At 38.6% G+C, this 17,811-nt stretch overlaps 1 protein-coding gene and 2 long non-coding RNA genes across 3 annotated transcripts in view; 2 read left to right on the top strand and 1 right to left on the bottom strand.

Moving 5' to 3' along the window:
• Nucleotides 1-17,811, top strand: part of LOC124185963 (dynein axonemal heavy chain 2) — a 670,443-nt gene that overhangs the window by 198,026 nt on the left and 454,606 nt on the right. Inside the window, exons 9-12 of the mRNA XM_046577226.1 lie at nucleotides 4,223-4,443; nucleotides 4,516-4,633; nucleotides 13,177-13,348; nucleotides 13,487-13,662. Of these exons, the coding sequence (XP_046433182.1) occupies nucleotides 4,223-4,443; nucleotides 4,516-4,633; nucleotides 13,177-13,348; nucleotides 13,487-13,662 (687 nt within the window). The remainder of the gene's footprint in view (nucleotides 1-4,222; nucleotides 4,444-4,515; nucleotides 4,634-13,176; nucleotides 13,349-13,486; nucleotides 13,663-17,811) is intronic.
• Nucleotides 14,704-15,135, bottom strand: LOC124185967. Its single transcript, XR_006871512.1, has 2 exons — nucleotides 14,840-15,135; nucleotides 14,704-14,750 (listed from the first exon to the last, which is right to left on the bottom strand). It is a non-coding gene; the product is annotated as an uncharacterized LOC124185967 (long non-coding RNA).
• Nucleotides 17,197-17,628, top strand: LOC124185968. Its single transcript, XR_006871513.1, has 2 exons — nucleotides 17,197-17,492; nucleotides 17,582-17,628. It is a non-coding gene; the product is annotated as an uncharacterized LOC124185968 (long non-coding RNA).

Raw genomic sequence — 17,811 nt, 5'->3', positions numbered from 1 at the left:
CGTTTCGACGACTATTTTTTTCCCGTAAATATAATCGTGGAATCGCTCTAAACCGAAACAAACTGCCAACAGCTCTTTCTCTATTTGCGCATAACGCGTTTGTGTATCGGTCATCGCTTTCGCCGCGTACGCACAAGGAAGTCTATTTTGGAGTAATACGGCTCCTAGCCCCGCCTGCGAAGCATCGACTGAAAGTGTCGTCTCTTTATTTACATCGAAGAACTGTAATACTGGAGCGCTCGATAGGCATGCCTTTAGCTGGTCGAATGCTCTCTGTTGCTCCGCGTTCCATTCAAAAACCCCATCTTTTTTCAGAACATTTCTTAGGGGAGCCGTTTTCTCCGCGAAATTGACTACGAATTTACTGACGTACGTTAGCATCCCGAGGATTCTTTGTAACTCTTTTTTATTTTGCGGCACCGGTACTTTTTTTGATGGCTTCTATCTTTGTACTGTCTGAAGCAATACTATTCTCGGAGATTATGTGACCAATGTATTTAATTTGTTTTTTCCCCAACTCGCATTTATCTATGTTAAACCGAACGCCGTTTTGCCTGGCCGCATCTAGGACTTCCTTTAGTCTAATGTCGTGTTCTTTTTTCGTTTTGCCATATACAAAAATATCATCGATGTACACTTCGACGCCTTCCAATCGAAAATTTGTTTGAATCTATCCTGAAACACCTCCGGTGCAATTTTAATGCCGAAAGGTATCCTTCTGAATTTATATCTCCCGAAAGGTGTGCCGAATGTGCAAATTTCCGATCTTTTTTCGTCCAACAGGACGTGATAGAACCCTGCTTGCGCGTCAAGTTTGCTGAATACGGTAGCTCCGTTAGCTCTGCTTATAATTTCTTCGAAAGTCGGAATTTGTCGCGACTCGACTTCGATTTGTTTATTTATCTCTTTCGGGTCAATACAAATACGAATCGATCCGTTTGGTTTCCTCACGAGCACGAGTGCGTTTACCCATTCTGACGGACCCTCTTTCTTTTCGATTATTTTGTCTTTTTCAAGTTTATCCAATGCTTGTTTGAGAGTGTCTCACAGCGGCAAAGGAACTCGCCTCGTAGGATGTATTACAGGCGTGGCGTTTTTTTTTAGCTTGATTTGATACGGTTTACTTAGACAACCTATTGCAGAAAATACGTCTTCATATGGTTTCGTAATTCATTGTAGCTGTTCTGTTCGACTGAATAAATTTTTTTAACGAGATATATTTCCTCCGAGGTTTTTCGACCCAGCAGAGGTGTTCCGTTAGAGTCGATTACAAAAAACTCAATTTCGTGTTTTTGGCCTTTCCTGTGGCACGTGACGTTACATTTGCCTACCACGTTAACAGTTTCGCCCGAATAACAATTCAATTTCGTGTTCGTTCTTTGAATTTCTTTTTTCGCTACGTTGATCTTTTTAAATATTGGCATGGGCAGAATATTCACGTCAGCGCCCGTATCGATTTTAAATTCTATGCTATGATTGTTTATTACTAACTCCGCGTACCACCGTTCTTTTACATTTGAGGTTTCGACTTGAGCTATAAACAGGTATTCGCTGTGATCTGAATCTTCATTGATTTCGTTTATTTTCTGATCGCGCTTGTTTCCGTCTTGTTTTTTGAAACACATTTCAGCAAAGTGATTGTTCTTTCTAGAGTTATTACAGATTTTATTGTACGCCGGGCATCTGTTTATCGCGTGAGTATATCCGCATTTCGTACACGAAGTTATAGACTTAGCTGTATGAGTGTGTTGCGCTGTGTCGGTGCGTTGACTCCGCCCCTTGATTGCGTCAACCGATGCTGTCGTCGTCAGAGCGTGCTCCATCTCCTGCGATCTCTCTTTGGATTTCTCGATGATGAGACAGCGGTCTATAGCTTCCTGGAGAGTTTGCTCATCGTTTTGGAGCAGTTTCTCCCTTATAGACCCGTCGGCTACTCCGCAGGTAATCATCGTCTTGATTAATTCGTCGTTCAGACTGCCCAGTTTGCGTTTCTTCGCCTTTTTCTTTAGTTCCGTTATGAATTGTTCCAACGTTTCCCCGTCATGTTGGCAATACGAGAAAAACTGGTACCTTTCGTACGCCAAATTTTCTTTTGGCAAAAAATGTTCCTCGAATTTCTTTATAAGGGGTTGGAGTTTGTCCTTTTCTTCATCCGTGATCGTGAATGTTGTAAATATTTTGAAGCCGTCCTCACCGGTGTAGTGGAGCAGCTGAGCACATTGTGTGGCCTCTGATTTTTTGTTCGCTTCCGAGGCGACGAGGTAGTTTTCAAATCTGGCCCGCCATGTTCGCCAGTTTTCGCCCACGTTGTCCGTCATCGACATCGGCGGAACTCCTCTGTATTCGTTTGCCATCGTTTTGCCGTTTATTCGTCTCTGGGATAATCCCTGGATGCACTAAGACGTTATTTTAACACGTTGTCTTCACTTTTTTTTCTTTTGCTAATTTTATTCTTCAACTTTTCGCGATGTATTGGCCCCGTCCTACCGACTGCGCCATGGTATGATGTAGGTAGGGTATAATGAATGAGGCACATGTATCAGGTAGTGTGTCTCTAACCGAACTGGCCACACCCGTTTATTGGCTAGCCCGGTAGTGCGTGGCGAGAGGAACTCAGGCCGGCGCACACCAGTGGTTTCTCCCTGTCTACTCATATCTCTCTACACATGTGGTTCTACCTCAAATTTGTGTTATTCTAATTGGGCCAGCAGGTTACGTAGGTCGGGTCTACAGATAGGCGGCGATAATCCCTCGTTGTTTGTTTTCTTCCTCTTCGCTGACAGGTATCGAGGTATCGGGACGTCGGACGGTGATCGGAGATGTTTTCCCTTAGCTGTGCGGTATCGTTGGTGAGAGGGGAAGTCGTACCACTCATGTGATGCGATATTGAAGTGTGCGAGAATATTGCGTTACCGATATTTTGGACTTGCGACCGATTGTCCTTCACTCTTTGCTTTACTGGTAGTCCTCGTTGTGGCTATTTCGTTGGCTCTGCCTCGCGGCACTCGCTCATCGGAGCCCTCATGCCGGAACGATCTGATGGTGATGGCCCTCAACCCAGATCCCCACACTGTATCCACCAGATCTACGTGGACCGCATAGTCGAGCGCAACCCACGCCACAGCCCTTCGATAAGACGGTTCATTAAGAGACAACCGTCCTTTTTTTATAGACAACGAGTTAGTAGGTGTAATGGTCGGTTCAGCTCCAGACTGATAAGTATCGTCGACAGGAGGCTTTATTGTGTTTTTGACGCACAGCCCTGTACGCCATCTGTCGATGCATCCGAGCGGTAGAAGCGTTGATTCGTGGTTCGGCTCCTGGCCAATAAGTCTTAAATAGTTGGAGGTACTGTTTGTGCATCACGCACGACCCTGTTCACAACTTAGGTAGGCATCCATCGGGAGTGGATTTAGCGGTATTCGTTAGTCCGTAGTCGGTGGTGGTGGGTATTAAGCTGGTACGTGACCCCTGTCAGGCAGTGTCCTGGTATCTCGAAGCGGAAGTTTCGTAGTCGGTTCTCGTGTGGCGTTACAAAATTAGAAAATATAATAGAATTAGCTTAAGAAAGAGAATTTCACTTAAAAATAACTAGTCGTTCTTTTTGGAGTATTGGCCTCAGACTTGCTTTCGGTACTTTTAGCGACATTCTGTACATAGGGAAGTGCGATAATCAACACATGTGACGGGCTATGAAATACCACGTCACAACATATAGTATTTGATTTGACTTAATATATTGTAGTATTATGCTGACTTGGTTATAATACGTATTCTCATGTATTACGTTAGGATCTACACCATCGAAAATTTGCAATTAGTATTAGACCCTGGATCGCCAAAGTTTAAAAATCAGTTCAATATTAAAACCGCTAAGTTAAAAAAAAAAAAATCCTTGGTTTATTTTGACGGTGACGAAAAAAGTTCTCTACGTATAGGCAGAAATGATTTCTACTACAAAATTTTATTTTGCATATCCCTATTGCACAGCTATCACGAAAATCATCCAAATACGATACAACTTATGGAATGATTATGTGTTCCAATAACTTTGGGAACTAATTTAACCGTTTTCTTGTCAGCGTGAAAAGCATTTTCACGTAAAACGCTATTTTTGCTGTGTGTTCATCTCATCTGAAATAATATTGTAAGAATATATCTTTTAACTACAATATGAGGTTATTGATTAATAGTCAACACTTAATATATATGTATTCAACAGCTGACCTCTTGAATAGATTGAACAAACTGAATGATGAATTGGATGGAATCCAACATGCCCTTGATGCGTATCTAGAAACAAAACGACATGTATTCCCGAGGTTCTATTTCATATCAAATGATGATCTCCTTGAAATTCTGGCAAACTCAAAAAAGCCTGAACTAATTCAACCGCATGTCAAGAAGTTGTTTGAAAATATTAAATCTCTGAGAATATCCAAGGTAAACACAATTTATTGTGACGGTTAAGTCTGAATTTTATAACGATTGTAGAGACATCATTCAACTCCACAGCAACATCTGACAAATAAACAAGTTATTGAAGGCATGACTTCATCCGAAGGCGAATATGTTGAGTTTTTGTTTACTACGACACTAGAGGGACCAGTGGAAGTATGGTTGTGCGAAGTTGGTAAGAAAAAATGTATAAAATTTAAGTTGATTTTAAGCATTCGTAGTCTCTGATTATCTATTAACTCTCAGTGGAGACCATTTTTCTTTACAATCCAGTGTTCACAGAAAATTGAGTTACTTAATGACAAGTAGAGCATTATTGCTGGAGTATCATAATTGAATTACTAAAGTTTTTTCAATTTCTATTTAGATATCTGGTAAGAAAAACACAGCTTTTTACAGGAAAATCTGAAATATTCTCAACTCCTCTTTCAATGTAATAGCGGTTTGTACAAATATATAACTCACAAATATCCACAATATTGTGAGAGAAGGACACTTTTATTCGAAGCTAAAGAAAATGATATAAGTATCATAATGAGGAGAGTTCTGAACACAAATTCCTGCATTACTGATACCGCTCTGGATGCAAAACTTTCTATAGTGGCGAGGGGGTGAAAGAAGATATACCCACCGTGGCTGGATTTATCGATCAGCGGAAAAAATTGTTCGCTTTGCGTTTTACGTTACCATCGTTCTTGGTAAAATTATCTACATGCACGTTACTTTATCACCTTCATCAGTGAAAAATCCTGCGTTCGACCTTTACCATAGTGTTACACGTTACCATAATCAGTGGCTAAAATTTGTATCGCTCTTTACCAGCATCAATAAAAAATCTCGCGATCTACTTTTACCATAGTATCGACACATATCTAGCAAGTTCGAAGTGCAGCCAGGAAACCTTGCAAAGTTCGGCAAGAGTCAGCTTCTAGAAGGTTCTTCCATCGGGAGTAAGCATCGTTAAAGTGCTTCTATCCTCGGATGACCAGTGAAGGGAGTGAGACGTTGGAGGACTTGCAATGATGAATTTTCAGAATTTATGAATATAAACAGTTCTTGGAATCGTTGGACAAGTTGGGCCACAACTTCAAAAGGCCCGCTTCGATTGGGAAAACGTTTAAGATTCTGGATTTGCACCTGCATCGATGATGAATTTGCAGAAAACAAACAGATCGTCCTACAAGTTGCAGCGTGCAGTGTAGCGTTTCGCGTCCATCGACAAAATGTTGAAGGTTCGGGATCCACACCTGCAGCAGAATTAAGGAAAACAAGCAGATCGTTTGACAAGTATCGACATGACGTTTAGCGGCCCGCGTCGATCAGTAAGCCATTGAATTCCGTAAGGTTCTGTCTTTCATCTGAAGAAATAGGTTTTGAAAATAATGGTTGATATTGAGGGAAAAATATTGTATTCAAAACTTGAGATCACGGCTTACATAGATTCACAATTGAAGATATAAATTTGATAAATTTGAAAAACTGGTAAATTCGAAAAATTAACGGCGGAGCCAGGAATCGAACCTGGTATCTAGAGATGCTTTACCGGAGCCTTACTCCACTAGACCACCTAGCCGCCCTGACTCTGATGTCGTTAATTCCTCTCATCACCAGTTAGTTCAAGTTCGTTTTCTTGTGCTTTTGTATGTGTGAATAGAAAGTGTTCTTCCTCTTAAGCAACAACTGTAAGAATGTATGTAAGTGTGTTTACATTTTGGAATCTTACGCTTCTGATCTCTAGATACCAGGTTCGATTCCTGGCTCCGCCGTTAATTTTTTGAATTTACCATTTTTTCAAATTTATCAAATTTATATCTTCAACAATGAAAAGTCCTCGTAATTAATGATAATGCATATCCGCATTTCAATTATCAGACGGTCATTGACTGTCTTACGGGCATCGCATCAGAACCGTAAGATTCCAAAATGTAAACACACTTACATACATTCTTACAGTTGTTGCTTAAGAGGAAGAACACTTTCTATTCATAGATTCACAATGTTGGTATGAAAGTGATTACATATAAGTTTCATTCGACAGTATTATAACCAGGCTCTAGACTGTGAACAACTGTTTGACGAGATATCGGTCGGCTTTTATGCTTCAATCAGAAATTCCACAAAAAGAACGCATTTTCAGCAGCACAGTTCGGGCGTAATAATCAGTGATAATGATCACATTACAGTTTAGTTTTGAACATCTTGTTCAACTTTTCAACGACTTTAACTTTTGCTCATAAAATGTAGTGATGGTGATTAAGCTAAAAATAATCGATGCAACGATCAATTGAGTCTGAAACAATAATCGTACATGAGCCAAATGAATCAGTAAAAATAAATCGAACAATCGATCATTTCTTACTTTTTTTGAAGGGTACATTTCAAACCAAAATTTCATAAATTTCAAATATGTGTGTAGGCTCAATAGCGATAAAGTATTTTGATAATTTATAGATTTATCCAAAATGTTCTTCAATTTTAGGTGAAAATATTCATACATTTTTCGGGTGTAGTTCCGAAAACCGCAAACCGAATTTCGCCGTGAAATTTGACAAACACATTCGATTTGACCATCTTCGAGTCCCCTTCAAAGGATTTTTGACAACTCACAATTTTATCTAGATTTTGAATTTTTTGAGTACGCTGTTTAGCACACTGATATATTTATAGGTTTATCTCTTGCTACGTACAGCCCAAAAGTTGGGATGAATTCGGCCCCCGTATGATAGTGTGAGAGTCAGATAGTGAAGATAGTACGGTGACAAGCCAGACGCGGCGTTCGGGATGACGATGATGTGGTGGACGGGATTTGCGGTAACGCGGGAAGGGATTTGACGATAAGATGCTGTACGAATAACAGAGTGTCTGGGAGCCATGGTTTGTCTTTCTCTTTGCCTGGTCATATAACATGAAGTGAAAAATACATCTACGAAAACGAACATTACGAAACAGACTTCGACGACGACAGAAAGAACAAAAGTTGGATGGACGTAAAGAATCAAAGGTGGCCGGAGCCTTGAGAAAGTAGAATAGACTCGCAATAGCACGCAATGGAATCGGAAGATAACCGAGACATTTTTACTCGAATATTTTGTGTGTGGGGAGTGTATTTCAAATGTTGCGAATAAATGGACGAATCAATGAATAATTTTTTAATGATTTCTATTTACCATTTTATTTATACACCTTTAATTTATTTATTCGTTATTTTAATCTTGAGAGTAAATGGATGGATGAATGAGTGTTTTTTTTTCAATAATTTATTTTACATCCCCAATTTATTTATTTATTTGGTACGAGAACGAAAGTGTCTCTTGGTTGAACGTCCTCATGATTCGTATTCAGATTGACGATTTGCTATTGAAAACATAAAAGTCGATAGTTCATCCAACGTAGCTAAAATTGTAATAAAATTAAAAAAAAAAAATCGTCACATTAAAGAAAATCGTCACAACAGGGACACAACTGAAGCTATAATGTGCCATATATCCCGTACGAAAAACATGAAATTTAACTGTCGCAGCCCACTTTATATTATGTATTGTGACATCGATTTTTCCGTACCTCGATCACTCGGAGAAATGACCGAGAACTTATCACATGTACAATAATTTGGCGTCCTCGATGTAACCTGGGTTAAGAAAACAATATCGCGAAATATTGTTGGGCGCCTGGCGTGATAAACACGCCTCGAAACCGTCAATGCGTTATGCCTCGCAAATATGCTCGGTAGCTCAGTATCGCGGAGGGGGGAGGGGTAATTTTTGGGTACAGAGAGTGCGAGATACTCAACATCAATACGTTATCTTCTTGAGCTAATAGAAAATTAAAATGATATATTTCCAGACAGCGATAATACAAAACAAATGAAAGAATAATTTAAAATTCGCTCTTCGCGATTCAACATCAAATACTTAGATCTAACAAAACAAAAAAAAAAAAAAACAACAAAAAAAATAAATAAATCTAGACGACCTCTAAGCCTACATGTGCTAGTCGCTGCCTTAACAGTAAACAATAACTCGAAACCAAAACAGAATTTGACCCGGCGCGCTAACCGCGATCGTCCTCTACAGCGCTAATCGCCACTGGACAATAAACCATTAGACGAAAAAATTCAAAAAAATCAGACCAAAATCGTAATCGACGTGCTAGCCGCTATCGTCCTCCACAAAATAAAGCGTTAATCGCCAATCCGCAATGCTAACTCACAAGGGCCATAACTAGAACCAACCCTCATTTACGCGCTACTCGCATCTCTAGTTTTGATTCGTAATAACCCGGTCTCCACGGTAATCGTATGACTTTTATCGTAACGCGTCCGAACTCCTCGTTTCCCATAATGACCTAACGTGATCCGCGAATTCGAACGCTCCCCTTTTCAATGATTTGCGACCTACGCGAGAGGTAACATTTTACCTAATTTGACTGGACGTGACCCCGTGCAACGGAATTTGGTTACACTCAATTTGAAACAATAGTGCCTCGACTCCTACCCGTGACTCTACTCGACCTTCTCGGTCACTCAAAATTAGCTCTACTTTATTACGCGCAACTCAGGCTACGGTCAACAAGCAAAGGTGTCGGCCAAGGAATTTCGAGTACTTTCGATAACGTCAATCCTCGATGGCTATCCGTTTCTCGGCAACCCGTTATTTAATGACTCTCGAAATTCTTTCGCGAGAATATTAACAGCGCTTACCGCTCCACATCCAATTCACGAACTCGCCAACCCCCTCATGAGTCCTTGGTGTTGCCATGATGATTCTCGCTAACTCTCACTCAGACGAACTCGCTACGGTTATTCACCCCGCAACTATATCTCCCGATCGCCAGAACTAGAGTGCCAAGGCATTGCCGATCGGCCGCAACGCCGATCTCGCTACGCTATTCCCTTCGCGACGCCATACCCCCAAGAAGTGGTGCTCCCTCGTCGCTGGACGGTCTCTCGCGGTTGCCTAGATCCGGTGTAGGCGGGGTGAGTGGGGGAAGCTGTGGCGCGCCGGCCGCCAGCGGGAATCGCGTCCGCCTTGGATTCCAGCGCTGCAGGGATCTGCGTTGGCTCCCCCTCCGCAGCCTCAACATCCTTCCCGCCAGATCGTCGCTATTCCGCCTCGCCGAAATATCCTTGACGTCGAAGTTGGCCGCTGGCCGGTGGCCGATGTACCCAAAAATAAAAAACTAAACCCTGCAACATCTCGATCATGATTCGCTACTGTGTCCCCCTCGGAAGCTCGGATGCTCGGGCATACATAAAAGGAAATGCCTCGTTACAGTATATAAATAGCGCATGAGAGCGCGGCAAGAGATATATAAATATGTCAGAACGTACTAGAAAACTTACTCAAAAAATGCAATAGCTTGATAAGTATTGTGAGTTCCCGAAAATCCTTTAAAGGGCACTCTTAGATAGTCAAATGGAATGTGTGTACCAAATTTCATGGCGGAATTCGGTTTCTGGCTTTCGGAAGCTTATCCTATCTTTCACTTGTTATAATTATCAAATACGTACTTACAAAGTGAGGCTTAGACATTCGTCTCACTGATTCGATTCGAACTTACGGTACCTAAATAATATTTATGCAAGGTCGATAATAAGCCAGTAATGTGCGCTTTTCAGCCGTATTAGAGTAAATCAGTTTAGAAAAAGTGACAACGACTACATGCGTAAAACGGTAGCGAGATAATAAGCAGAGTCGTAGTACAGCGGCCAGAATAATAATTTTTTAATGCCCATCTGATAAAATAAACCTCAGACATTTCTGGGACTTACATTTCAGCGAATGTTCAAATACTTTTCTATTTATTATCACAATTATGTCGACATCTCAGCACTCACAACTTTTAAACTGGAGGCATTATTATTCCAGAAGATGAAGCTGTACTCGGTGTAATTTCCGAGCGGCAATGTTTATGCATTGTAGATGAAAATCGATGTGAATGATGTTCAATGATTTATCATCACTAGGGTCACCGCGCGCGCAAGCGCGCGCTTTTCTTTAACTGTCTTATAACTTTTTGAATAACAATATTACTGTTAGGTCAATGAAAAAAATTGACCATAGTCGGCAATTTTTTTGTTGATAAAATTCGCTGTGGGTGATATGGTAACCATGTGGCAAAAAGAAAATATAATTCCCAAAATGACGTGTAACATATGAAAAAAGAGAACTCAAATACTTAGGTTGTATTATCACCCGCCGTTAACGCATCGAGTTCCTCGCTCGACGTAAAATCGCTCTTACTTTTCTTCATCACTTATTCACTCTTGTCGCTAAATAAATTTATTTGATACGATCGCGTCGCTAAATAAATGTATCTGACATGATCGCGATCGGATGAGCTGCAATTGTTTTTTTTTCTACGATCTGAAATACGCACATGAATAAGCTCCGAACACGACATCGACAGCCAATCAAAGTACGTCTATAGCAGCTTCAGAAATAACTCGAACTTCGAGATTTCGTGACAACTCTTCTTTTATGAGAGGATCTCCGACACTGACAACTTCTCAACACTGGTTCAGATTTTCTTCTGATCCGTTCACTCGCATCTTGTATCATGCAGTTAAAACAACTGACTAGTAGTTGTAGACTGTTTATGAAATTAACTCGTATACTGCACTACCATCTAAATAGCAATGGGCTATAGCAAAATCGGTATACCTCTTCATTACCATCTTCACGCAATTTTTGTTTGGGTCGAGCTACTTTTTATGTCATATTCATACTCACACAAATCTCGCATACTACTGGCCAAATATATCGAGATCGATACCCGTTCTTATTTCTAACTCCGTACACTGACCACTGATTATGCAGGGTGTCCCATTTTAATTTACACAGCTAAATAACTCGAAAAATTTCAAATCAGTCAAAAAATGTTTCAAATAAAAGTTGTTGGCTATCGAAGAGTTGACCAAACTATGACCTTTATATAATCTTCATTTTTAAAGTTATTTCAAGGTCAACTTGTGTTTTTCAAAGAGAACCCTACTTTTTACTTTGGGTTCCGAAAGAGCACAAAATTCTGCATTCAAATAGATATCCATGTTAGGAGTCAAAGTGACCTCTAGCCATATAAAGTTCAAATTTCCGCTTAGTGCAGAAGAGCTGGTAAATCTTGATATTGCTGTTTGGGTCAAAGAATGCCATACATCGTTGACCTTGACCAATGATACGTACTGTTGTTATGGATCGAAGTGGCCCCAAAAGCCAAACTAATGCATTCAATAACGCATTGCATGACTCAGCTACTTAAAGCACAAGTCTGTACAGAGTCAAAGACTTTTTGATAAGAAATCCCCTTCTCCCCGATGCTTACTCGTACATATTTTCTTGCCATGTGTAAGCATCCCCTGAGCCCACGACGAGAACGTAGCGGGCCTTCCAGCTCCATTTCTCCAAATTTGACCTTTAAATGACCCTTGGAAGTTATCTGAACGTAGAATTTCGTGTCTTTTTGGAATTCGAAGTCAATAACAGGACTTTCTATTTGAAAGACACAAGTTGACCCTTAAATAACCTTAAAAATGAAGATCGATTCCAAAGTGAAGGTTATAGTTGGGTTAGCCCTTCGATATCCAACAACTTTTACTTGATGCATTTTTTGATCTGCTTGCAATTTTTGGAGTTATTCAGTTGTGTTAGTTGAACTGGGAAATTCTGTAGATTGGTCTGTTTCGAGCATACAACGGTGCTTCTCTATGTCATCACTATAATCGTACAACTTCAAATTATATGTCCCATATCTCTGTATCCAGACTTGAAGTCGTTGAAAATTCTCGATCTAACTGATGATTTTGACGAGATTTGAAATATTACACATTACAAATGCAATAGGTTTCTCCTTATCCGATTAACTATTTAATTTGGAGGTTAGAGTAAGAACTCAACTGCGTTTCTCTGTACAAACAATAGATTTATTTACCTTATGTATAAAGATAACTAGTTATTTTAATTCATACTTGTAAAAACAATAGAAACAAAATTTCAAGCTTTTATTCCAGGTATATTATTTCTCTATAAAAGTTAAATGATAATAAGTCTTTCTCTCTTTTAATACTCTCGAACTTTCTCCCTAAGATGTTTCTCTAAAAATTTACTAGTCATCTCCTTAATCTTATGCTTCACTGCGTCATCGATCGGTAACCTCTGTCGGTAACACGGCAAATTTTAAATCTTAAGAATGGCCGCGACACACGTATATGAGTGGCGTGGTTGTCTTCACACATATCCAGCTCGCCGTTCACCGATTGCATTGATATGGAGCTTAAACGAAAGCTCTTAGAAACCATGTTCCGAATCAAATTATCGAATGTCAGATTTCATCGTGAAAAAGGAGAAGTGTGTGATGAGATTTTCTTCGAGAGTGATAGGCAGATAGGCTTCTCTTCGCCGTAACAGAGAGTGCGTCGGCTCGCGAGCTGAATTTTTTTTTTTCAATGTATTCGGTGCCAGATGCGATGACATCTCTTGATGATAAAATACACATCTCACATAAACTAAGTACAAAAGGTTTTAGATTCTTGAAAGACGTAATGGTCCAAATGCATCCCGATTAACGTTAGGTAACTCAATTTTGCTATTACTCAATATTATAAAAGTCAGTGAAATAAATTCAAATGTGGATGTGTGTATAAAAAATCGAAATATTTCTGCATGTCATTTTCTATTAAGTAGCAAGCATAAGATTCACTCAAATCTGTATTTACTCATCTAGAAGCAGCTATGCGGGGTTGTCTCAGAGAAGTATTGCGACAATGTCGGATAGCTTTGAGAAAAATGCTAGCGAAACGTGACAGGTGGGTCAAGGAATGGCCCGGTCAACCTGGGATCACTTCGACTCAAATTCAATGGACCACTGACTGTACAAGAACACTTTTACATTGCAAGTTAGTTGACCAATCATTATATTATTTTCCGCAGTTGATTGTTGAATTCTTCGAACAGCAAAAAATAATTTTGCTACAATTATATTTTTTGCAAGACCCAGAAAATTTGTTGTACTTGTACTCAAACTTTCATTGCAGATTACTTGAATCCAAGAAACCATTGAAAAAACTGAAGAAAAAACAAAATCAAGTACTGACAAAGTATTCTGAGGCTATTCGTGGAAATCTGAATAAACTCCAACGTTTGAAGTTGAAAGCATTAGTTGTCATAGAAATCCATGCCAGGGATGTGATTGAAAAAATGTACAAAATGAGTAAGTGGATTGGATTATATTTTATGCTTGCGTATTCAATACTTTTAAGTAGGTGAATAATTTATTAAGAATCTGACACTTGTTTGATTCTCATGGCCCTCCATTTGCTCGTCACCTTTGGATATGTTAATGCATCAACATTTTTTTGGTGTATTTATTACAAGGCCTAAATAATGATTTTCCTTCGAAAAAGTTTCGAAAAAAATCAATCTGGTTTGCAAATCACAGCTTTAATCAACCTTTATTTGGCACGGGTGCCTGATTTTTGCAGCAAGACATCTATTCGGTCAAGCATTAGAATTTTTTACATTACAGGGTTCTCTTATTTGACGTCACAAAAAATTAGAAAATTATCATACGATATGAATATCCTGACTGGTTATTGAATAACATTGACGGGTTGACTAGATTTTTTTGTGAGCGTGGGCGCACGATTCAGTATTTTACTGGTTCTAATCTCATTTCATCGTATTTTTTAACTTATTTTGGTTAGTTTACATGCAGACTGCGATATCAGGTAGCTAACCTATTACCATTATAAAAATAAGAAGTAGAAAAAAGAAATACATTTTGCGTGCTATCTGAGGTTCTTTTTTTTAATAATTGCTTTGTAGCTATGCTGTAGTATTCGCAAACACTTACGTAAAGTTTTAGTCTAGCAATGAGCTGTTACAGTATGAATTCACAAGTGTCTTCCCAAGAGCCATACCCCACCACCTTTAGTATTGGTTTAGTACTGCCTTTATAGCTAGCCTTCAGTTCCTGAGGTTTGAGGTAACATAATTATAAAGAAAAGGTCTGCTCAAAGTCGAGGAACAATGGCAATAAAGTGAGTGCACTAAGCAAAAACTTGAGTCACTCCATAGGAAAAACCATTTGATCTCGAAAAGTTCACACCCACACCCGTCACTATAACCAACATTGTTAGTTTTCGAGCATTTAAGACAATCAATAAAAATTATCCATTATATTAACGTCCATGATATATTATACAAACAACAGGAATTAACAGGAACTTGGACTATTGATAAACGCAAATCATTGATTCCGCAACGTTTCGACCATTTTATTTGGCCTTCTTCAGGCGTCTATAAACATACATATAAATACAAAATATTTTAAACACAACGCATAATACATATAACAAGATTATACAATTAATAGCAAATAAATTTACCTCAATTTATAAGCGTAAACAATATAAATCTTCTTATACAACTTCATTAGCTCCTCATAAATAATTAACAAAATTCAAAAATTTATTAATTAAAAAGAACGCAGCTAACAGAACCGACTTGTACATGTAAATAAACTGTCGACCGCAGTCAACCTCAAAATATACATAAATGAGGAAACAGTAAGCGAATGAAGCGCCCTTGTTTCCCACATTCACCGCCGCGGGAATTCAAAACAATACTCTAAAACATTTCTACAATATCTGAGTCAAAACAAAAATTAAATACATTAAAATAGTCTAAAACATTCAAAATAAAGTAAAACTAACGTGCGTCACCAAGATAATCGTTATAAACCGATAAAATCTCGTTGTACATTGCACTCAGATTCTGGACCAAACTTTGGACTACAGATCCAAAATAAGATCACTATAGTTCCTGAAGTTATTAAAGATCTAGAGTATTGCATCAGTGCAGTAAAGTTAGACAATTGTAATGAGGCTGACTTATCCGCAGTGAAAGAAAATCTGAGATCTAAAAGTATCAACATTTTATCCAATTTTTGTAAGGGACAATCACGTTCTGAAGACCGCCTAATGTTAAATAAAGATTTAATCGTTACAAAAAAGTTTTTGAGAGAAAATGAAGATTTAGTGGTATCAAGATCAGACAAGGGGAACTCAACTGTCATCATGTTCCGAGAAGAGTACGAGAGAGAGATGAGCGCACTAATTAGTGACAGGACAACTTACCTACCTCTTCATAGAGATCCAACTCTCACGTACCAAAAAAGAGCCAATAACCTGGTGGCGGAGCTAGCATCTTCGGGGGTGATTGACGAAGCTGAAGAGAAGAACCTTCGGTCGAGCTATACTCGAGCACCACGGATATATGGACTACGTAAGACGCACAAACCAACTTGCAAGTTACGTCCGGTAGTGAGTTGCATACAATCTCCTAGCTATAAGTTGTCGCGAGTTGTACATGAAATTTTGACACCGGTTGTGGATACTTTTAGTTTTAATTTATTAAATTCTTTTCAAGTCGTTGATTTTATTAGAGACGTTGAATTACATAGTGATTATAGATTGATATCACTTGACGTAGTCTCGTTGTTTACAAATATCCGTAAGGATTTAGTATTGAAGGTCATTAATGAATCTTGGGACAATATCAAACATTTAGTTAAAGTTCCTAAATATTTGCTTATTAAACTTATAGAGTTTTGTTTTGAAACCAGTTATTTTACGTATAATGGGGCGTTGTACAGACAGGTTGAAGGTTTTAGTATGGGCAACCCAGCTAGTCCGGTGTTGGCCAATATTGTTATGAATTATGTGTTACAACAGATAATTACGGTCCTCCCGTTTAACATTGCGTTTATTAAATTGTACGTAGATGATACTATCGCTGCAGTCCCTGAGACGGAATTAAACAGAGTCTTGGAGTTGTTTAATAGCTTTGAAGAGAATATCCAGTTCACCATGGAAGTGGAACAGAATGGTTGTATTCCATTCCTAGATATCATGGTTGAAAGATCCAACAACCATTTGAAGACTAATTGGTACACCAAACCAACTAGTTCAGGAAGAATTTTGAATTTCTGTTCCAACCACCCAATGTCACAGAAAGTGGGAATGATTCATGGTTTACTGGATAGAATGTTTAGACTTAGCAGCGAGGAGTATCATGAGGACAATTATCAAAAAATTGAGATGTTGTTAACCATTAACAGTTATCCAAGATCGTTTGTTCGTGCAGCTATCATTAAGTTTAAAGAGAATAAAGCAAATGGTGGGGTTGGTGGAGTTCGTCCTACGAATTTCATCAAGTACTGCCGGTTTCCTTTTGTTCCGGGCTTGTCACATAAAATTAATAGTTGTTTTACAGGTACTAATGTAAAGCTGGCTTATTATAACGTGTATAAAATAAAATCATTATACACTAAGTTAAAGGATCCAGTGCAGCAGGATCAAAGAGCAGGTGTAGTGTACAAGATCCCGTGCTCTTGTGGACTTTGTTATGTGGGTCAAACCAGACAGTATTTAAAAAATAGGATTTACCAACATAGGAATAGTTGTAGGAATGTTAAAATCTTGGATGAGAACAAAACAGCGCTGGCCGCACATTACTTCGAGTCGGGTCATGGGTTTGATTTTGAAAAAGTGAAGATCTTAGATTTAGAGAATAACTGGTTAAAAAGATCGGTTAGTGAAATGGTTTGGATTAAACTTAATGACACGGTAAACAAGCGTACTGACACCCAGAATCTGAGTGCAATGTACAACGAGATTTTATCGGTTTATAACGATTATCTTGGTGACGCACGTTAGTTTTACTTTATTTTGAATGTTTTAGACTATTTTAATGTATTTAATTTTTGTTTTGACTCAGATATTGTAGAAATGTTTTAGAGTATTGTTTTGAATTCCCGCGGCGGTGAATGTGGGAAACAAGGGCGCTTCATTCGCTTACTGTTTCCTCATTTATGTATATTTTGAGGTTGACTGCGGTCGACAGTTTATTTACATGTACAAGTCGGTTCTGTTAGCTGCGTTCTTTTTAATTAATAAATTTTTGAATTTTGTTAATTATTTATGAGGAGCTAATGAAGTTGTATAAGAAGATTTATATTGTTTACGCTTATAAATTGAGGTAAATTTATTTGCTATTAATTGTATAATCTTGTTATATGTATTATGCGTTGTGTTTAAAATATTTTGTATTTATATGTATGCTTATAGACGCCTGAAGAAGGCCAAATAAAATGGTCGAAACGTTGCGGAATCAATGATTTGCGTTTATCAATAGTCCAAGTTCCTGTTAATTCCTGTTGTTTGAATAAAAATTATCTAAGTAGCCAAAATGATCTGGAACACAGATGCGTGACATTCTTTAGATTTCGACACACTATTCAATTCCCTTTCAGTCATTTAATCATCTAATTCATTTTACTTACTATTTACAAACAGTT

This window comes from Neodiprion fabricii, chromosome 7 (genome assembly GCF_021155785.1).
Source record: "Neodiprion fabricii isolate iyNeoFabr1 chromosome 7, iyNeoFabr1.1, whole genome shotgun sequence".
Taxonomy (NCBI): Eukaryota; Metazoa; Arthropoda; class Insecta; order Hymenoptera; family Diprionidae; genus Neodiprion; species Neodiprion fabricii.
This window is presented reverse-complemented; position numbering and strand designations above follow the sequence as displayed.